Here is a 23,412-nt window from a genome sequence, read left to right on the forward strand (position 1 = left end):
CTTCACTAAATAGCTAACGAAATTTTGTGTTTATGATCATTTGTGCGTTCGGTCAGACTGAGTGTTAGTGCTGTGAAGTGCTATGTGACTTGAACAGGAGAAAGGGAAAGAAACTGACCACAAAAACACAAAGTGACTGTAGTGCAGTATGTGCAATATGTGTGAAACGAACTGAAGAAAACTCGCAGTGACGTCAACTTCATTCATATATGTGTTCATTGTTATGTCTCTTGTTTTCTTCTTCCCTTATACAAAGAAGAAAAAAAAGGGTGGGCGAATGTCATGCCCAGTCAAGGCATGCAGTTTAACTTGCGGTTCTGCCGACCCTTTGTAGAGGGATGTTGCGTGCGTGGCCTTGTGGTGGGATGAGCTACCCTGCAACAAAACAAAGTTGGAAATGCTCGATGGGGCAGCGAAGGTCGCCGTCACATTATGGGAAGTCTTGGAAGACATAACAACGACTGAAAAGAGAGGACCCAAGTGGCTGCCAGACAGCAGAGCTATAGGATTGAGACGTCTGGACCTGGCATTATGGGCCTGAGACAAGATCGGCCAAACAGCAGAAGGAGAAGACGAAAGAGAACCTCCCTTTAAAACCGGGTGTATGACTTTCAGGAGCGGGGGGGGGGGGGGGGGGCAGAGATCGTCGAAGCGAGAGTCGTCGTCAGGGCTTCGATAAGCGGAGACCCACCAGGTGTGACCAAGCCTCACCCAGGACCTGTGGCCAAGCGTCGAGGACCCACGGAGCTTCCGACAAAACTGGATCTGCACCTGCACCAACCTACAAGGATCCGAGAGGCACGACCGGGCAGCGAGGCGTCAGCAACGGAATCGCCCACTGCGAGATAAGTCTGAACGCAGGCACACCCTTAGCATAAGGTTAATCAGTCCCGTAAATGTGTTTTGTAAATAAATCGTTCGTTTTCCAGAAGGTTTCGCCTCTGTGTCTCACTCAAAAGTGAACCCAGGTTCGTGCGACCACATCCTCGGAGGCCTGGGTCGTCACAAGGCTACCACAAGACCGTGGTATGCGGCCCGCGTAGTTCCTCCATGGCTTGATGCGCCCCGCGGAGATGAATGAGTTCGGCACCCCTGGTCTACAGTCTTCATCGCGAGCAATACAAAACGAGGAGGACGAGGAATATTATTGAGAACATCGTTTTCGACACTGGTGCTGCCATATCAACGATGTCCAAGTAAGTAAGACTGCACAGTTATCCGCTATTTTTTGCGAACTCGGGTGGAGGCGACACAAACTACTGACATGACGACTGCACCTATAATGAAGCGGCAGCCATCCTTCACCTTGAGCTGACGTTCATAAGGCGACGTTCTGTGATCACCGGCGGGGCGTAGTTTCATATCAGGTCCAATGTGTTGTAAAAGTTTGAAAGTAAATACTGAATCGATAAATACGAAAAGCATAAAAGAGTGTGGTCTATAATATGTTACTCTTCTGTAACGCTCTATAAAGCAGCTTTTGCAAAAGCAGGGCGACGACGTTTTTAAGCCTAACGGAGGTAAAGGATGGCTTATCGTGGAACTAGGTGTACTAACAGGACCTGTAACTTGTAGGATACTAACAAGAGTTGCGTATCTGGGGGCACATGTGAGACAAAATACAGAATCCTCTGCTGACGAATAGAGCCGCGGTTGCGCGTATTTTGCCTAGTCGATACTCTAGTTCGTTTTGGTGTGTGAACAATGCATGAGCATACTAAAGAATAATATAAAATTAGAGCTTAGCACCGTACTGAATGTCAACAAGATCTGTCCTGACTAGCTACGTAATTTTCCAATGCATTGAGGTCAACACGTACCTCAGTCCCGCAAAGAAATGTGGGGCTTCTTGGTGAGTGCTTTCCTGTTATGTATATTATATACTCACGATCAGCTTCATCGCTGGGTATTTTTCCCCGGACACAATACAAGCTCATCCATATTTGTTACGACGTGATACAAAACAGATTCTTGCTTTCCTCGTGTCTGATCACAACTCTAAGCTACCTGTTTACAACTGCTACTGTACATCTTTGCTACATAAGAATCAGAGTTGTGTTGTCCTTTTGTACTGAATATAATATTAATATCCCCTAAAACCACCGCGCCAAAGCCCCTACCAAGAAACTATTGTTAGTTGACATTCAACTGATCAATAAACTGATTAACATTCTTCATGAAGGGACGATAACTACAGCCTTATGCAATTTCGTTGGGGCATGACCTTGCGGGAGATTGCGCCTGCGTCAGTTAGGTAGGACGCTCTATCGGACGTCGGACGCTCTCTCTAGGTCGGCCCAGTTGGAAGGCTGATGTCACGTTTGAGTGTTCGAACATGTAGCTAGAGAGCTTGTTCCCGAGTGCATAGACATATAGCTGTGGTTACGCATGATGCCGTGAAACAATGCCACCAGTTCAACAGCGACCACGCTGTCCTGGACGGTAGTATTCTACGCGACTAAAATCTTGGAGATGGCGCTCGACGTCTTCTCTCCTGATATTTTGCTGCTGTTTCATGACGTTGATACCATCACACCTCACAGTGATGTGATGTGCACTGCACACCGCACCGATCGTTATAAACGGGCGAAATCCAGCAGCTGAAGTTCGGATCAGATCACCACTTGTTATGGAACAGGCAGCTACGCAGCCGAGCCTTCTTTGCCGGCGGAGAACTGATAGTTGCCGTAGACGTTCGCTAACTGTAGTTATACTCAGCCATAGGTGGGCGTTTTCTTGTGGCTTCACTCATCCTCACCTCGCGAAGCACAGACTTTATCGGTCTCACTCACCCTCACCAAATTTTCCTCACCAGTAACGTAGCCTCAGTCGCCCTCACATTCCATTTTAAATTTTACCCTTACAAACCTCACCTCAGGGCGTCGGGATCCCGAAAGGCCTCACGATCTTCATCCTCATATGCCTTCACCTCATGAGGTTATTCACAACCCTCATGGGCTCACGTATCTTCACCTCATGAGGGTCCTCATCCTCACGTGCCGTCACCTCATGAGGGCCCTCAAGTCCTCACGGCGCCTCACGTACTTTCGCCTAATGAGGACCCACATGGCCTCACGAGTCCTCATCCTCATGTGGCCTCACGTACAGCTAGGGACAAAAGTTTACGGAGCACGGCACCAGCGTATTTCTTCATTGGAGCGGCCCCCCTGCTAGTATGAGGAACGGGTGACCAGCCATTTTATTCACCACTCAGTATGTGTGTCTACTACAGTTTGCTACAAGAGTGTCGGCGCAATGCAGAAATGCGCAATGCAGAAATGCGTGCGCCGCAATGCAAGAAAAACGGAACACCCCGGTGTTCCGTAAACTTTTGTCCCAAGCTGTACCTTCACCTCATGAGGACCCTCATGGCCTCACGTTTCTTCAAGTCACTAGGAGGCAGCCCCCGACGGTATGTACAGCCTGCTGGACACGGTGTGTCCAGCTTGGCCTGTGCCGAACGACACGGAGTTAGATAGATACTTGCGAGCCCCATGCAGCGTAGATGAACCACTTTCATTTCGAAAGACAAATTCTTGCATCTACCCACAGCTTGCGATAAGCTTGCTGCTGTGTGTTTTGGCATGCCAGCTACATCGGGGTCAACTAAGACTTTTTTTCTAGAGAGACCGAATCGAGAATTTTCCGAATACGAATCCGAATCCAAGGAAGGTTCTGCGAATCCACGAATATTACGAATCTCGAATCTTTCAAATCCTTTCTTTAAAAAGAGTTTGAAAAGACAGAAAAAAAAAATTGTGCTGAAAAGCGTTTTGAAGCAGAGCATGATAAATTTGTTTAATGAGAAACAAATTAAATAATAGTTCAGTTTCGGGAGAAAATATAGTCATATAATTCTTCTTAGACACAATTTATTTAACGTGTTGTTCATCGACTACATGAAATACATATATTCTCGAGTCTGAATTATTTCCATGAAACTAAGCAACAATCAAAAGCAAAACCAGGTTACTTTTAAGCTTGTAACGTAATTGTTTCTGCCCGCATTCTTTTAGTCCAGAGCAATGTAAACAAACAAACAAGAAAACACCCGTCGGTCAATGAGCCTTTCGGCGGACCCCGGAGGTGCCAGTTTGAAAAAGAAACAAACAAACGTGGTTGGTGGATTCGAAAGAGTCGATTCGCCGTTGTGGGCGAATCTCGGATCCCCGCCTAGGATTCGTGGATTCGATGATTCGCAGATTCGGCTGACACATCCCTACACTCTTAGAAATGAACTTCACGGCATAGCATGCTCCTAGCCAACCATCATCTCGAATGATATCGTTATGTGCCCTGATTCATTGAAAACAGGAGGCGTACGACTTTTTGTGAGAATTATGAACAGCATAAGTGTCACAAAAAGGCATACACCTCCCGTTTTCAACAAATCGTGGTAGATAACGATATCATTCGAGGTGATGTTTGGCTAGGAGAATGCTATGCGGTGAAGTTCATTTTTAAGAGTATACTTTTGTCCATTGCTGGCTCGCTACAACGCTGCAGCGCGCACAAAGGTCATCACTCAAACCTGAGACAATCGAGCAGCTGATACTCATCGGGAAACGTGTTTGTTCAACAAATCCCTGATAATACGAACACTTCGTGTACTTCTGGTGCACCGTAAATGACAAACAAGAGGCAGTTTATCAACATGTGAAAATAGAGTTATCATGACGTCGGTATAGCTTAGTGTTGGGTCTGAGTCCTGCACGTTTCCTTTACGTCAAGGTATGCTCACTGAGAACTCAAATTAGAAGACTGCAATGAGCGAAACAGACCAGAATTCTCTCCCATCAGTCCATCTCTGTCCTCCGCATTGAAGTCTGCGCTTTCGCCTCATCTTCGATCATGACATGCCCCTTTCTTATTTCCTTTTTGTTTATTACTATCTTAATTCATTAATGCTGCCTTCCGTGAGTTTTTGAATCTTGTTTGTTCGCTTGTTCTGCTTTGTTACTTCCTTCCTTAGTACTTCATTCATTATTGCTGTTGCACAGTCTTTGGAGAACCCGGTAAAGGCTGCTTTTTATTAAGCTTTATGCTTTTAAGAACAAGAGGCGTCAAAATAAAGAGAAAGCCTCGTTACATTTCCAGCAGCGGTAACATTTGTCTGAAAAGAAAATACAAAAATGCCGCACATGGCACCTTTGGCACGACATAGCACGCGTGTGTCCACTTGCAATCATTCGAAATTAGCGGGGAAAAGCAGTTGCACGCGCTTTTAAAAACGCAGTACAGGGCCTCTCCAACAGTAGACAGATGTAGTAGATTCCAATAAACAGACAGAAAAATGAATCCACGAGAGGTACGTCGCGCCCAAAACACAACGTAACGTCAACGAAATCATGTTCCCTACACTGTAAAAAGTAGTCGTGGAAAATACGGGCATATCGCCGCGAAAATACGGGGCGCGAACCCGTTGTTTCAAATCACACTCGTTTCCTTTTATTTCGCGGGGGAGGAAGAGTCTGGGCATGCGCACTGTATCTGCATGGCCTTCTCAGCAACCGGCACTCGTGTCAGGAACGCAAGTGTGCCCACTCTGTCAAAACCGCAAAGTCAAAGCTGTGCCTGCCCTCGTGGGCTTTCGCAAGAAGATTTTGAAGGTATGTGAACTCTTATTATGCCCTTTATGCTGTCAGCTTTTTAGAATAAAGGGAAACATGCGCCGCCGTTGTGTGTTACCAAATGCCTAGTGGATGGCGTCTTCTTCAACGGAACGCTGTCGCCTTCCGCTGTGTTCTCACTTGTCACACTGTCATTGTCGTAGCCATGCATGTTCTTCAAACTTCCCTCTCAAACCACTAAAATTAGTAATGTGTAACTTTCTGGAACTAGTGGATGGGTGTGCGTTCACCCGCGTGAACATTTGAAATAGGCCGGGATTCACCAACGCCGGTTAACCGAGATTGAACGCTCAATCGAGATTGAGGACCCTTACACCTTTTTATTAATAAGGTTAATTCGTGACGCAAGATTTATTTTAGAAATGCTTGGCAGTGCTGTCCAAAGAGAGTTGAGTCGCAATTCCAAGTTGAGGGACCCTTGATCTCGTTTAACCGACGTTGATCATTGAATGAGGCCATTGTGTACGCCCGTCGTTCATATAATGTTTAAGTAACTATTAACTATTTAAGTAACTAATAACTATTTATGAGGAAATATCAATGCTCTATACAGAATGCATGAAACAAACATGTGGATAAAACAGTAGAAGAAATATTGGTAAAAGCGTTGGCGAGACGTATTTTCCCTTGTCCCGTATACGCTAGAGTATCTTCGTTGTTAGCGCCAAAACCGTTCGACGATATCGCCTGATATGAACGGGTATCAAGTTACGGCACCGCACTGATGGCACACCAGCAAGACGAGCCCGCTTTGAATGGGAAGAATAACGATTGCGCGTCTCTGAGTTTAAAGGAGCATGGAAGTGATAATTAACATGACTCGAAATCCTGCTTCATTTGTGCAGCTGCCCACAAGGAGTCACCATGCAAAATATTTCCGATCTGCGGCGTATTGTCACTGCGCAATAAAATTTATAAAAGACAGTCGGATAAAGGACAGTTGCGGGCGAGAGACACGAACCCCGCGTGACGTAGAAGCTGCTCGGTGCCTTTTTTCTTTGTCTTTTCATCTCGGCTCACGCGCCGCTTATACATGTTTCAGCTGTGCCGTTGGACGTCACTGGTCACGTGCCGTAGCCCGTGATACGTCACGCCGTCTTCGGCTTCGCTTCGGATGTGGAGAGGGTTCTTTAAAGGTGTGCGAAACCAGGGATGGGCAGTATTTAAATACATTGTAATTAAAATAGTATTTAAAATATAAAATTGAATTAAAAACAATTAAAAACCCCCAGTGCTGGGTAGGACAAGGACAGAGGATAAAAGGACAAGGACCGGCACTGATCCTCTGTCCTTGTCCTACCCAGCACTGGGGGTTTTTAATTGTTTTTAATTCAATATGAACCAACCAGCCCAAACGCTTACTCTGCTACATGTGCTGTTAAAATATAAATACATGTATTTATATTTTGTATTTAAATACAGACTCGAAAAATGTATTTATAATTATATTTAAATAGCAATTTTCGGGTATTTATTCTTGTAAATACTTTATAAATACTCTTAGATACAGAATATACTGACTCATATCTTAAAGTTGCCTGCATTTGACCTTTCGGGAAGAAGGGCGAGTTTGGGGCGCAGTTATGCCGGGTTAGCGCTAGCATGCGCAATCTTTTTTTTTTTTTTTTTTGATTGCGTGTTAGCGCCGCGAAGCAACTGTGGCTATGAGCAGCGTACAGATGAGGACAGACGGAGAGAGGACAGCAGGAAGGAGTGGGGGACAGGAGGATTAGTATGCGTCCTGGGCCGACTTCAAGGGGAACTGTGCCGACATTCGTCTGGAAAGTCTTCGGAAAACCCAGGGAAAACCTCAGACAGCACAGCCGGTGGTAGGATTCGAACCCACCACCTCCCAGTCTTCAGCACGACCTTGGTTACCACCAACGAGCGGGACGCCTTAGCCCACTCGGCCATGCCGCTGGTGCATGCGCAATCGACAAACCATTTTAGATCAAGGAGGTGAACCCGAGAGTTCCGTTTTAGATGGCGAGTTTTTCACTGTTGTTGCGGACAACGGTCGTGACTACCAGATTACATTGTTCTACGAAGCATCTTCGTCAAATTTAATACAAGCATTTGTTCATCGGCACCTGTGGAGATGCTGTTCTCCTTTGCGAATCTGATTGTACGGCCGAACAGAAGACGCCTAAAAGAAGCAGTCTTCGAGAAATTTCTAATATTAAAATCGCCATGATAATCTAACAAATAAATGCTATTCTTCCTTGCTGATTTGTCCTTATGATCATCATTATTTCTGTAATTCCAGATAACATCTTCCTCACAGTATTTATCGTAGTAGTTACGGTATTTAAATACCCCTATTTATATTTTGTATTTAAATACTCATGTTGAAAACTATTTATGAAGAGTATTTAAATACCCCTGTCAACAAAGTATGTTGTATTTATATTTAAATACTCAAAAATGTATTTATGCCCATCCCTGTGCGGAACAGATCCTTGCGCGTGCTGTTTGGGCTATCTGCGCTGATCGTTCTTTCGCAGCAGCTCATTTTATGTGTTGTAGCTGCAGCGAAAAACTAATAATATTTTGGGGTCACGTCCATGCTCCTTTAACGAAAATCTGGCGAGGGGTACGCGATAACGTTGTGACAATTTTCGTTAAGCCCGGACCCCATAACAAGCGACATGCTTCAGATTTTGTCGCTGTCGCGGGCGCTAGTGCTGCTGTTTTCCGACACATTTGAGCGGCGACAAAAGCGAGCTGCGAAACAACATTTCAGGAAAGAAATCGGCGTTTCCCAACATAACACCTCACGACGTGAAGTGACTTTAGTTTATATACACCACACAACCAAATGTGGAGTCATCAATTAATAGCGTCAAATTGTGTGCACATGTATTTCACGGGGCTGGCTCTTGGTGGCGCTGCGGTTCCCGCGTTTTCGTCGTCTTGTTCGTTTGTTTGTTTCTTTTTTCTCATTCCGGCACTTTTGCTTTCGAAAGTTCGCTTGCTTCCCACCTACATGCTCGAAATTTCGTTTTAATAAAATTGACATGCCACCCAAGCAACGCCGTGGCCCCCACATTTCTGTCATTTATCATTCACTTCAGTTATATACCGCCAAATCTAGCGGATTTGGGCACGCGCCGTGCAACGGTCTCTGGCGACAAGCGACAAATATCTACGGGCTGTAGATGCAAAATTTTGTAGCCGCGACAGAGCTTTTTTCTCGCTCGCGTGGCGGCGCTGCCGTCGATTTTGTCGCTTGTACCGTGTCGCTGTCGCTTGTAGCTTGTTATGGAGTCCGCGGTGTTTGCATGATGAAGTTATAGTGTAGCAGCACAATACTTTTTCTGCTACATAGCTCTTACTCTGACGCAGACAGCATCTGTTCCTTTTCAGGCATTTTCTTGTATACGCCATTTTTTAATACCTTTTGTGGACTTATCTCTTTCTCTATTTTATTACCAAACAGGGTCTGGGCATATACAGACAAGAAGCAAGCAGCAAACAAGTATGTACTCTGCTGCGAATGCAAACTACCTCAAGTATACCTTTATGACTATCAAAGGCACTTCCAAATACATTCATCTATACATAGCGTATCTGTGTCATGTACCCAAAGAGACTGGAATGGAAGCCGCAAAAAGAAAGTTGCTGCAGCCCATATAAGGCACCCGTGATGAAAATGGCCGCCCAGGACAACATATGTTTGTGTTGAAGCCGGTCTGCGCATATTTTAATGAAGACTATGAGGTCTGCATCTCGTTCCACACTAAGTTGTCATGCACCGTCTTGATTCTGAGAGTTCTGTGATAATATGATCATTGACACATTTCTTGGTGACACACATGAAAAAGAAAATATCAAAGATCAATGTAGTATGATTGACATCTGAAGGTTGTGTCAGTGCAGGGGGTATGAACTTTAATTCAGACAAGCAGTTCTAAAGGAAGCAGCTTGCAATCACAGGCGATTTTCTCCATTGTCTCTGTTTCCTGTCTGTCAGTCAATTTTGTAAGAAGTACCGAGTGCACAATGCTTTTTCATGTTTATGTTTTTTATGATATATTTAGTTTCTGTTTAATGTTGCATATTTTCTTGTGTCTGATGACTATTATATGACTGTTCAACTGTTTGCATTACTGGGTGAGGTATACAATCTTTCTTTAGCACGAAGCTGGGCCAACAGCTGTGGAGTGAGCACCCCCAACACCACGCCTTTCTATTGGTATGAGTGCTTCCATTTCCTGGAAGTCTTCTTTGCCTGCTATTGGCACCTTGCAGTGGTAATTTCTTCTTTATGTAAAACGTATTTCTGTCTTGTGCAACTGAAAAAGTATGCTGTCACGAAACAAAAGTCTGTGCTGCAGCTGCAACATGGGCTCTCAAAGCATTTGCAGCCACTACAATAGATTTATAGTACATCTCTCATAGGGTCATCACTGCTACACTTCTCAGGCATTGTTCTTCCCTTGGACAACGACAACATCCTAACTGCAAGGAGCGTGGAGAAAGCATTGGCGCTTCAGCTCGGACTCTAGTTCAACTACGATGAGCAGTAACTGCCACCAGCGTTTCATATGTTAGAGTTCATGCAATGGTATGCGTTCTCATGTATTATACTCATCGTATCATAAATCGTTATCACGTAGTCGACAACAACTCCGCTGTATTCATGCTTGTATTGTTCATAGTTACCGTGGGGTGACAATAAGTTTCACGGCCATGTGTTTCAAATGTTTCTTTTTTCTGTCTTTCTATTCCTTGGTTTCACAGATACTGAAAAACCTGCTGCTGCTCTAGGCAACGTGGCGTTATTGGGCAACTGGGTTGTCATACATTCACTTGTGGACAGCTAGGTTTGCCAATTTTATTGTGTCAGTTCCGGTGGCAGAAGAAAATTAGCAGCCTTATCTAATTCATGAACAGATGGCCGACCTGCCCATCAAGCTGGGAAGGCAGTCCAGCACCTGACATGGTACAGCATGAAGAATTAGGATTGTTGAAAAATGCCCTCCTTTTTATTTCACAGCTATTTTGGACACACCGGCCCTGAAAGAGGAACGGCAAACAAGATTAAGTGGCATGTCTGTTCTATCACTCCGCTGCAAACGCCCGCAAACCGCCATTTTTCCTCTTCTCTGCTTCACGTGCACCCTGCATGTGGTCCATCTCGTTGTTCCATATGTTTTGGTTTTGCTTCGTCTCCAAGCAGCGCCACCTATACATGGCGGCCACCTATACATGGAAGGAAAAAAACATGGCCGTTTGCGGGCGGTATAGGCCATAGGAAATGCATGGGGTGTGAATTTGGTTTTCTCCTGACCTTTTTTCTACAAGGTGACAGCATTTGAGAAAAATATCGATACAACTTGAGGCAAATGACTATCTGACTGCAAGGCTTGAAGCGCCACAAACGTCGTCTTCTATTTTTGCGACTTGATCAAAATGTGTATCCTTATCAAATTAAATAACTTGAGTTTTGTATTGGGGTAGTTTCATTTATAATCGACCAAGGGGCGCCGATGACATTTTTATTTTCTTCAGGAAAAAATAAACGTTATTCCTAAGCCAAAAAGAAGCAAAATAAGCCTGGTCGCAGGCCTCTCAGATATTTAGTACTCGGTCTGCGAGACTCGAAATAAATGAGCGCCATTTGGGCAGTTCTAGCTTTTCCAGATTTGGCGCGCTGGATCCTTCAAACGGCTGCTCTCTTCTGAAAGCAATTCTTTTCACTGGCAGAATTGGTGGTGAGGATTGAATTCTGTGGCAAAGCCCGAAAAAATTTCGAAAAAAATCGCGAAAACGCCTCCCAGGACGTTCGTAGCGTAACATTGCCAATTTCATACGTGGTCCCATGATTTTCGAATATCACGAAAGCCACTTCAGGGTGAAGCTGTACCTGACATCAGGAAGTCTCGCATGGAGGTCTCTTTACATGCGTTTTGCGACGTCTATTTGTTATTCCATTTCACGCACCAAAGCGCAGTTGAAGAGACCTCCTGCGAGATTTCCTGTTCTCACGTACAGCTTCACCCTGAAGTGGCTTACCTTCAAAGGATTAACCCTATGGGAAGAGGTGGGTGGGCTGCAGAGTGCACTTTTGTTTAAGTTAGCTTTAACAGTCGACGTACGTCTTGGTTTTGTCAACCCCTAATGACGTAGCCTTCAGAAAAAGGTAAACGGCTAAAAAACGCCATTCTCTGACTCATGAGATCGAAAAGTAACCAGGGCGCGGGAAAAGAGTTCGCGCGCCCTGAAGAAATAAAATAAGCAGAAAATTTATTTTATAATATCAAAGAGTGGTGTCTAAGGCATGTCTTCAAATATAAACAAAATTGAAGATGGCCTTTTTGAGCAGGCATGACGCTGACATAAGTCATGTAAAAAACGTTCAAAAATAAATCTCTTGAAGATTCAAAAAACAAACTCTTCAATATAAATCATGCGAAAAAGCTGTCCAAATAAACTCGGAAAAATAAACTTTGAAGAATAAACGCTTCGAAATAAATCTTTTAAAATCCGCCGTCCCTGATTGGTGGACAGCCGACGGCTCTACGCCGCCGCGGAAAATAGTGCGCTCATCGCGCTTGGTGCTAGCCGGGGCAGGAACTGTGAACCAGGATTTTTTTACAACGGAAGTAGGTTGTCTCTCTGTATCCGACCCGTGGCCAGTGTTCCCAACTTAGGGTGGGTTCACACGAAGGACGCATCCCCGGAATAAGTCAGCGGAGGGTGGTGACGTCACGAGGACGAAAGAGTCCCCGTCCCCGCCGAGCATTCACACGGGACGATGGACGGGAGTCCGTCTGCAGCCGCGCTTTTATTGCTGTGCGTGAGCGTACAAAGTTGTGATTTCTTGATCTGTGCTGAAATGGATAATCAACGGAAAAGGCGTCTTTGCACTTTGGCAGCAGCTTTAGCTGTAGCTGATGATGATGAGTTTTTACAACGAAAAAAACGCGCATTTTGGACAAAAAGCTGGGTGGCAAGAAAAAACCGCAGCGCTAGTTCACTGTTGTACAAGGAGTTTGTGGTAGAGGACCCCAACGAGTGCCGACGGATGATGCGGCTAAGTCAGGAGCAATTTGAAGATATCCTATCTAGAGTAAAACATCGCCTCGAACGACAGACAACGAATATGCGGAGGCCGATTCCATCAGCTGATCGCCTAACGATAACGTTGCGATACCTTGCGACGGGTAAGTACCTATCGATTTGTATACGCTTCAGTACTCTCCCACAATGACTTTTACTCCCATGAGCTTTATAACTTCTATGCTTAAAACTTTATTATAACCCCCAAACAATAAACTTAATCCTTTTTTGCTTGCAGGGGAAAGCCAGCACTCGCTTAGCCGCCAGTTCCGTGTGGGACATAGCACAGTGAATGGCATTCTTTTGGACACTTGTCAGGCAGTTTATGATGAAATGCAGAAAGAATTTCTGCAAATTCCACGAACAGAGGAGGACTGGCTGTATGTAATAGACAGATTTAACACTATTTGGCAATTTCCGGGCTGCGTAGGAGCCCTTGACGGAAAGCATGTGGCGATAACGAAGCCAGCGAAATCTGGTTCCTTGTACTTCAACTATAAGAAATTCTTCAGCATCGTTCTTTTTGCACTTGCTGATGCACAGTACAAGTTTCTGTACATCGACGTTGGTGCAGAGGGTTCGTCAAGTGACGGAGGTATATGGATGACGACGCCACTGGCATCTGTCATTAGGCAAGGAAAAGCACACCTTCCAGCAGGTGTGCCACTTCCAGGACAGCGTGAGCTACATATGCCTCCTGTCATCATAGCTGATGACGCCTTCCCTTTGGCTGAACACCTTATGAAACCCTACGGAGGGTCAAACCTGAGCGATGATAAATGCATCTTCAACTACAGGTATACCATCCCAATGTAAATGGCTGCATTTGTGTGATACTTCCACATGTTCAGTGACAATGTTTTCATTTGTGCACGCCGTGCTTTTGTGTATGGTGTTTACTATTTCATAATCATCTCTAGGTTGTCCAGGGTTCGGAGGGTACTTGAGAGCGCTTTTGGAATCTTATCCAATCGCTTTAGGTTTCTCCATACAACGTTACAAGCAGAGCCAGATAAAGCAAAGGCATACGTCCAAGCAGCGTGTGCGCTTCACAACTATCTGTGTAATGCACAAGGTCAAGTCTCGGCATCTGCATCAAGTGAAGCAGAGACACACCTTCCTGACCTGCTCCCCAGCAGAAGCCGTCCTTCGGCCAGAGCTACCTATTACCGTGATCAACTTTGTCGGTATTTCTGTGGAACGGGTGCCATCCCCCACCAGGATGAAAGTGCCTTCATTAACGTATAGATAGAGAAGGCATGTGCGTAAAAACGAGAATAAAAAGCCTGCTTAACATGAAATTGTACAAATAAAATTATTGAGACATCTCAGACAAGTGTTGCAAGAACTGGTACACACAATTTTATTCAATAACTTCTGAGATTATATTCAATATCGCAATTTGACATTTCAGCCTACGGGCATTATCCATGCTACGCAAGTAATCGTCGATGACTTTGCCAAAGCTTGTACAGCTGTCTTCTTGCACCGGCTGCATCATTGACTCGGCTATTTTATGTAACGCTGCTGTTCTCTCAGCAAAAGAGTCGTCAGTCCTCTTTCTCTTTCGGACTTGCCGCACATTTGGAGTACTTAGTGCTTGCATAGATGAAGATGCTCCTCCCTCAGCTAAAGATGATGAACCCTCTGGCAGGGCACAAGAGCTGTCTCCTTCGTTAGTTGAAGGGCTGCTTTCAGTTGCATGATTCTCCGTAGCTGGGGCTAAGGTAGCATCATCCTGGTTTGTGAAAATTATTTTATTAAGGACACGTGATGTCAAGAAACTTGATAGGCATGCAGACAGTTCCCTAAAATTGCAAACAATGATGAAGAAGCATAACCAGCTTTTAAGATCTGTAAAGCGTTATAATTTTGTAAGGCTGATTATTTTTGTTCACAGCAAGTTGTCGTACAAATTTTAGAATGCCAGCTAAAATTTCAAAGAGGGGCAGTTTCCAAAATTCTTGTGTGTATTCCAATGTGACTCAGTTTTGTTGCTCGAGCACTGCATCCGTTTGAACGACGGGCTCGGACCTTCCTACATAACAATATGAAGATACCACTACAAATTACCTGTGTTAGTACATCATCAAACGTGTCACTGATGTCTCTCGGTGTTGTGCTGCAGCCTGCCGTGAGGAATGACATGGCGCTGAAAAATTTCCATGTTCCCACGTACTGTTCAGTAACTTCCACTTTCCACTTTTTGTCACTGTTTTTGTCGCCTTCTCTTTCCTGTACGTTCTCCTCTTATGCATGAAGAGATTTTTGAGGTCATCTGTAGTGAAGGAAGAGAGTTCGAAATATGGCAGTCGCGTGCCTAATCATGTTCAAGTCGCCATCGTTTACGTGCCAAGCTCTTACGTTTAAATGAATTTAATACACATTTCTGGAAGTGTGACTACGCGGAAAGCAACTTTAGATCCGCATAACGTATAGTACACAATTGCACAGGCTCTGGGATGTTGAACTTCACATCATGCAACAAGCTGTGCTTTACTTCTCGACAACAAGGCTCAGATGATCAATTCAAATTGCTCGTACTGAATTTCATGGTCAATATTTGAGACTAAAGTCTTATTTACTTACCAACAGAGAAGGGTCCAAGACTAGGGTATCTCACTTTCATCTCGTCCGTGATTCGCTCCCATAGCTTCTTCTTCATTTGCACGTTGTGATACATTTCATCCGCAATATTCCACAATGTAGGAAATTTCTCCACCAACGAAATAACTAAAACGCTGTCATCACTATACAGCACAGATTTCGCGGCCGATTTCGGATTAACGTAGGAGCAGGTCTTCAGTTTTGCGGAACTTCCACTCTGTTGAACTGGAACGTGTTCTGTGCTGTCGCGACTTATGCTTTCTCTCAAGAGGAGGAAAATGACAAACGCTAGCTCTTTGGTTTTAACAGACACTGCAATTTCTTTACAGAACAAAGCCAGAAATGTATGTCGAAAACGTTGACTGACGTGCAATAAAATCACATTCCCACGCAGTGCCCGCGTGTGTATAATATTTCTGCAGCTCCACTTGTCCCCCCAGCGGAACCATCGTTTTCCCCGTTTTTCCTTGCTTCCTAATTGCCCCTACACACGAAGTTCCCGTTTTTTATAACGTGGTTCTTCGTATCACCTCTGCTCCAGTGGTTACAGCAGGGCGAAAGAAGACGAAACAAATAAAAAAACGCTGGTCCGTCCTCAAGTCCCCCGCCAACACGGGGACCGTTTGTGGGTCGGAAGCGAATGGTCCGCGGTGGGATTTCGGTCCCCCGCGGACCGGAGAAGGCGCACATTTTGATGACGTAGGCTGTGACGTTTACACCGTCCGCGGACTTCTCCCGGGCATGCGTCCCTCGTGTGAACCCACCCTTAGTGGGGGGAACGTTTTCCGATTGGGCGGCTGGCAAATTTTATTAGTCGTGTATCCTGGCCGGCTTTATCCCTCTCTCTCTCTCTGGCATAATAACATCCAGCCGTGCGAATGACCGTCGCCGCACAGTCCGTCCACAACACCGCCATAGCCATCTTCCCTCCCCCAAGTATGTTATCCTCGTTCACAGCTCAGCAGCTCTCAGCTAGTTCAACGGTCAAGGGTGGGTCCTGTATTCATATACGCATCGGCCTCATCACTTTTAAACTGGATATTTAGAAATCCAAAGTTGTTATTTGAAGAAATGTACTTGAAAACACTACAGACATGAGTAAGAAACATCATAATAGCATGTTCCACCGAAAAGAACATCGTGCCGCCCATAAACTATCATACGGAACATTAGCTTGCTAAGCCTAACCGTGATTTATTTTAACAGCGTTTATTTTGAGGTCGTGTATTTTTAAACGGTTTATTTCAGAAAATAGATTTTGAATTGTGGAAGAGTGCAATTTTAAGCGTGGATTTTTAATGTTTTACTTTAAAGGATTTATTTTGGCGTACAGCCTTTCAGAAAAACGGCCCCGAAAACAGCGATTTTGTGGCACCCCTTCGCGATTACGGCATCACTGTAGACGGATGTCAGAAGGTATGACAATGCGCTATATACTAAATGGAAGAGTAGAAAAATCTCTTTCATCTCATATAACTTTCGTCATATTAGGAAATCGTGGGACCACGTAAGAAATTGGCAACTCGGAGGTGTTTCTCGATTTTTTTCGTAATATTTTTGGGCTTTCACTCAGCATTTAAGTGTCTTAAGCAAATCTTCACCACCCATTCTGCCAGTGAAAAAAGTGCTTTCAGAAGAGAACACCTGTTCGGAGGATCCAGCGTGCCAAATTTGGAAAAGCTGGAACTGCGCAAATCGCGCTCATTTATTTGGAACCTCGCAGTCCGAGAACTAAATATCGCAGAGACCTGCGACCAGGCTTATTTTGCTCCTTTTTGGATTAGGAATAACATTTATTTTTTCCAGAAGAAAAGAAAAATGTCACCGGCGCCCCTTGGTCGATTATAAATGGAACTACCAACTGGATATTACATAACATTTGGTAGTATGATCCACATGATCTTAACCTTGCCGAACATGCTATACACAAAACATGCCACTGTATTTACGCTCACAATTTTTAGACTTTTGTTACGTTGAAGATGGTAATTAGAAATGCCTGAATCTAGTCATTTTCTCTTCAGCTAGTGTGATGCATTAAGCACACCGCTTGTGAGTGCTCACAAACAGGAGAAAAATCATCTCCATGGAGATGATTTCTCTGTCTTAAAGGGGTTGAGACAGATCATCCCGCGTTATGCCAGATAAACGTGGGATAACGTGGTTCCAAGTGGTCCCGTGGCTCCAAGACTGTTCTTTGCACCAATGTGAATCAGTATTGAAAGTTCCACAGCGAAAAGAGTAATAGAAGCAGAGAAAATGAGCCCCGGAAATACCGAAACTCATGCGGCTCTGACATCACAGCGCACGCCGCTGCCAGTGAGGCAGCGCACGAGAAGGCACGTGCTTACGGCTGCCAATACTATCTCTATTATGATAGTGATAGTAACTGTTGTTGGAGGCAATGCAGGCGCAAAACGCGACGCACAACACGCGTCACAACGTGACGCATACTCCCTTCATGGCCACTGTAGAAAGCCTCGGATTGTGTCGTATAGAAATGGACGCAACTCTGACCTCTCCGACATCGGCGACTTCTTCGGAAGTGTGTTCGGGGCCTCAGTATTCAGGCGTGCAGTACAACGCGTCCATACTACAATGAATCGCATCTATGAAAGTGTCTGAACTCCTTTAATATATGCTACTCTGCTTCGGGTGCTGTGTTGTGGAAATTTGGCAACTATATAGGCCTCCAATAAGCTAGATGGTTCCACCACGCTGCCTTACTTGGGTCGTCTTGTATATGTGGTCACATTTTTCTATGTCATCTTGTTTCCTGTTTTGTAGGCCTTGTTGATGTATCAGCCCAAAACTTTAGCATTTTGTTACTCCAGTGTCAAATTGATGCATAGATGTCATTTGATGTGCTGCAGCAAGTATTCATCTATACGAACCACAGTTCTTCGCACGCACGTTGGTCCCTGCATTCAGTAAATTGTTTTAGATATGTTAATCCATAAGTGCATCTACACTTACATGTGCAAGTTCGCCAAATTTGCTATTGAATCTCACATTTGGCATGTTGTCAATCACCAGCTACACACTAGCAAAATGTTCCATCTGTTCGTTAGGAAGTCCTGTGCATAGGTGGGCATTTTCCTGCGGCCTCACTCATCCTCACCTCACGAAGCACGGACTTTACCAGCCTCACTCACCCTCACCAAATTTTCCTCACCAGTAACTTAACCTCAGTCGCCCTCACCCTCACATTCCATTTCAAATTTTTTCCTCACGAACCTCACTTCAGGGCATCGGGATCCCGAAAGGCCTCACCATCCTCATCCTCACATGCCTTCACCTCATGAGGCTATTCACGACCCTCATGGCCTCACGTATCTTCACCTCATGAGGGTCCTCATCCTCACGTGCCCTCACCTCATGAGGGCCCTCATGTCCTCACGGTGTCTCACGTACATTCGCCTAATGAGGACCCACATGGCCTCACGTGTCTTCATCCTCACGTGCCCTCACCTCATGAGGGCCCTCATGGCCTCACGTACCTTCACCTCATGAAGACCCACATGGCCTCATGTGTCTTCAAGTCACTAGCAGACACGTACGTGAGCCTCAAAAGAACTTTCCGTCATGTTCACATGAGACGTCGGCGTCTATCTACTGTGTCGGTAGTTGGTACTAATGATACTGCGCTTCATTAAACTGTTTACAGGGTTTCGTGCTCTGCTTGGATAAATGTGCTGACAGTTGTTACTGTCACAGTGAGGTTTAACGTTGGTGTTTGGCATCAGTAAAGTGGAGCCCGAAATACTACAGTGCAGATGTACCGCTACGGAAATGATCGGTGGTGGCGGGGAATAGTGCTTGAAGAGATCCTGTACTCGATTCTCAGAACCGTATGACGCTGCTGCCAGAATCGGAGGATACGCTCACAGCTGAAGTGTTTGGGCACAACGATGGTATACTTAATCGCACCTGCAATCAGGTCGTGCCTTTTTATTGTTGTTTTTTCTTCTCCTTTTTTTACATTTCAAAGGCGCGCTACAGTCCCGAGGATTCCAGTTTTCCTGGCTTCGTTTTGAGGAGACATAGAAATATTTTGAAAATTCTTACAACTCCATGATGAAAAACCCGAGACTGGGGAAAAGACGAAAAACAGACGACGCACACAAACTCTCAATTTCAACTCTGTTTTTCGTCTCTTCCCCAGTCTCGGGTTTTTCATCATAGATCTTTTTGATTGTTATTTGTTTGTTCTGCTTTGTTAGTTCCTTCCTTAGTACTTCCTTCATTATTGCTGTTGCACAGACTTTGGGGAGCCCGGTAAAGGCTGCTTTATATTCAGCTTTATGCTGTTAAGAACAAGAGATGTCAAAATAAAAATAAAGCCTCGTTACATTCCCAGCAGCGGTAACATTTCTTTAAAAAGAAAATACAAAAACACCGCACATGGCATCTTTGGCACGACACAGCACGCGTGTGTCCAGGTGCAATCATTCAAAATTAGCGGGGGAAAGCAGCTGCACGCGCTTTCGAAAACGCGGTACAGGGCCTCTCCAAACGAGGCTGCTATTCCAGTAAACAGGCCGAAAAACGAATCCACAAGAGGTAGTGTGGCGCTCAAAACACGACTTCGAAATCGTCTTCCCTATTCTCGTGGTTTTATCTTATGCAACAATACCGTGACCGCCTAAGAGAGTCATGACTTATCTGTAAGGTCACTTATGAAAAAGTCGCATGCCCCTTTGAAGTGAGATTCTTCATGGTAGCCTTCATACAGGGTGGCCCACCAACCCGGTAGAAATTCATAGTAAAAAACGTAGACCCTGGAGAGACATGCGGTGAAGGGATCTTTTTCTACCAGTAGCTTTTGTCACATATTTGTAGTATTTTGATTTCAATTGACGGAAAGTTAATTTCTTGAATTGAACTCCGAAATTTCCCAAAGCAATCTAACATATTCTTTGCGGAAATGGGTTCCCCGTCGTCATTTTACTCAGTATAGCGCATGACCCCACTCGTAATGCAATGGCAATTGCCGAAATAAATTAGTCGAAAATCGTGGAAATGAGAGCCCTTGGCACCGCCTCTTTTTTGAGCGCAAAGCTGCGAAGAAAGGAGGTTACATTGACACGCCACACGAGGGGGAAGGGTTACAAACCCAACCCACAGAAGAGTTCCGCTGCCAGGTATCAGCTTTGCCCACGTCACTTTCAGGGTCGCGCTCTTTTTCCTTCATTCGTGTTTTGCTCAGTGTGTTTGTTTGCTTTTGGGTGCGTACGCGGCTGTTTTCACTATGACCGCTGATAGCAGTCTCGTTGTTTTTCTGCACCACCTTATTGTCATGAACCTGTGTATGTGTGTGTGTGAGAGAGAGAGAGAGTTGTATGCGCCCGAACGCCTGTCAGCTCTCTTCTTTTTCCAATTCGTTTGTTTCAACATGCTACGGATTTCTTCACATTCAATACACTTCCTGTGTACTTTGATTACGTTATTATTAGCGTAAACGCGGTCGAAGCGTTCGCCATCTGCTGCAATGCACAGGTGGGCTCTCCGAATTGTATCTTCCACGGTCCTTTTTATTTCGGATCTGGAAAGCGACGAGCGGAAAGCAGTGATTTTCCCCTGCTGGTCAGCCGGCGATCCTGGTTCGCTTTTGTATACTTCGTCTTTGATGCGAGCCCAGACGTAAAAGTCCATCGGCGTTAAGTCAGGAGACCTGGCGGGCCATGACACTGGACCAAATCGGCCAGCCCACTTCTCCCGGAACATGTGACGGAGCAGCTGTACTGCACGCCGCGCGCTGTGAGGTGGAGCCCCATCGTGCTGAAACCACACGCGGGTCTGTTCAGCAAGAGGCAGGTCATCAATAAAGCTGAACACGGCATCTAAAATTTCGCTACGGTGGCGGTTGGCTTTTAGGGGTCCCGTGAAAAAGATTGGCCCAATAATGGTTCCGTTATAAATCCCGGCCCATACATTCAATCCCCACTCGTACTGATGCTTGCAGTTGGTTTGTTTGGCTCCAATAACGCGCGTTGTGTCGATTCACTTGAGCGCTATGGCAGAAGTGGGCCTCATCAGTCCAAATGACCCTGTTCACAAAGTTTCTTCTTTCCTGGGTCCGACGTCGGATCCAGTTACAGAAATCCAGCCGTTTCTGGTTGTCGCCCGGCTGGAAATGTTGATGAAGGCTCGCGTGGTATGGGTGGAGTTTGTGCTTGTGTAGTATCCTCAGCACACTTGACTTTGATGTCTGTACTCACTTTGCCAGGGTGCCCAGACTTTACGTAGAGATCTTCTCCTTCTTTCAGGGCCTGGTCTCTTTGTGTCGACTCACTGGCAGAGATTGGGTGTGACCGGCTGTGGGTACCGGAATGGAAACTTCCTGTTGTGGACAGTCTCACAAATGCACGCCATATGATACAAGAGCTCACCACCCTAGTTTCTGGAAGCATTTCACTGTATTTGAGGACTGCTCTGTCATAGTTCATACCTGAAGCCCCCAGAGCAATGATCATCCTTGTTTTTTCTTGGTTGGAATACACGGTGCTTGCCATCGCTGCCGTTTACGTGTTCACTGCATTCACTGTGTCCGGAGTGCAAAACGGTCCAAAAATGTATTTCCTTCCCTACCTGTCAACACGTCGGGTGACCTCATTTTTCATAAGATAGCTCTGATTCCCGCACTCACCGCGGGTGTTTGTTCCGTGGGTAAGGCATGTAACCCTTTCCCCCCTCATGTGGCGTGTCAATGTAACCTCCCTTCTTCGCAGCTTTGCGCTCAAACTTAGAGCCGTCAAAAAAGAGGCGGAGCCAAGGGCTCATCTCCACGAATTTTCGACGAATTTATTTCGGCAATTGCCATTGCATTACGAGTGGGATTATGTGCTATACTGAGAAAAATGACCACGGGGAACCCATTTCCGCAAAGAAAACGTCAGGTGTCCTTGGAAAATTTCGGAGTTCAATTCAAGAAATTAACTTTCCCTCAATTAAAATGAAATAAAAATGTTACCAATATGTGGCAAAAGTTATTGGAAGAAAAAAAATCCCTTGACCGCATGTCCCTCCGGGGCCAACGTCTTTTACTATGAATTTCTATCATGGTTGGTGGACCACCCTGTATATGGAGGAATGAAACCTAAGAACGGAACATGGCGATCCTCGAAGATCTTCGAATTTCCATTGGCCCTTCGCGCAGAGTGATGTCATCTGACGCACACATTCTCCAAGCGAAGGGATACAGTGGCTACCCCTTCATCCATGAGGCTCTTCACGAATGGACCCATGACCTCTTCCGTGAGGTTCCTCACGAAAGGCCTCACGGCCTCATCCGTGAGGTTCCTCACGAAAGGCCTCACGGCCTCATCCGTGAGGTTCCTCACAAAGGGCCTCACGGCCTCAACCGTGAGGTTCCTCACAAAGGGCCTCACGGCCTCAACCGTGAGGTTCCTCACAAAGGGCCTCACGGCCTCATCGCTGAGGTTCCTCACAAAGGACCTCACGGCCTCATCGGTGAGGTTCCTCACAAAAGGCCTCACGGCCTCATCGGTGAGGCTCCTCACAAAAGGCATCACGGCCTCATGTGTGAGGCTTCTCACGGAATCCGTTGTACCCTCACGTATTGATGGCCTCACGACGACTGGCCTCATGAGGGCCCTCACGGTGGGCCTCATGAGGGACAGTGCCTCACGACTGTCCTCATGAGGAACTTTCAGCGTGGTCTGGCCTCACTCACGCTCACCTCATCGTCGTGAGGTGAGGGTGAGGCGTCCTCATGAGGGTCCTCATGAGTGAGGCCGCCCAGGAGAGCAGCAGTTCGTTTGTGCACTTCATCGTCCGTGTCCCTTGCTGCGTTCCGTTTATCATTATGTCCTGTGGAGAGACAGAGGATAACAGGGATAAATTCAAGGAAAAGTTGTCCAGAGAAAGTCCTACTCATGTCACATCGGATATCCTCAGGATTTGGCTGGGACATCCAAGGATACATATTCTGCAGTCCCTGGAACGTCCTTTGGGCGTCCTTTGGCGGTACTTGAATCTTCCTATGATATCCTTATCCAGGACAGGGATCGGAACCGGTATTTTTTCGGTCTGGTTCGGGTTCAGGTTTAGCTCCGCTGAACCGAAATTATCAGCTTGAACCGGTTCA

At 45.6% G+C, this 23,412-nt stretch overlaps 1 protein-coding gene across 2 annotated transcripts in view; it reads left to right on the forward strand.

The window, feature by feature from the left end:
- The first annotated feature begins 1,125 nt into the window (after nt 1-1,125).
- Nucleotides 1,126-23,412, forward strand: part of LOC135394429 (ABC transporter G family member 20-like) — a 383,626-nt gene continuing 361,339 nt past the window's right edge. For both annotated transcript variants that reach the window (XM_064625169.1, XM_064625170.1), the window contains exon 1: nt 1,126-1,196. In XM_064625169.1, coding sequence (XP_064481239.1) covers nt 1,189-1,196 — 8 coding nt within the window. In that variant the 5' untranslated portion in view covers nt 1,126-1,188. The remainder of the gene's footprint in view (nt 1,197-23,412) is intronic.

This window comes from Ornithodoros turicata, chromosome 5, assembly GCF_037126465.1.
Source record: "Ornithodoros turicata isolate Travis chromosome 5, ASM3712646v1, whole genome shotgun sequence".
NCBI classification, from domain to species: Eukaryota; Metazoa; Arthropoda; class Arachnida; order Ixodida; family Argasidae; genus Ornithodoros; species Ornithodoros turicata.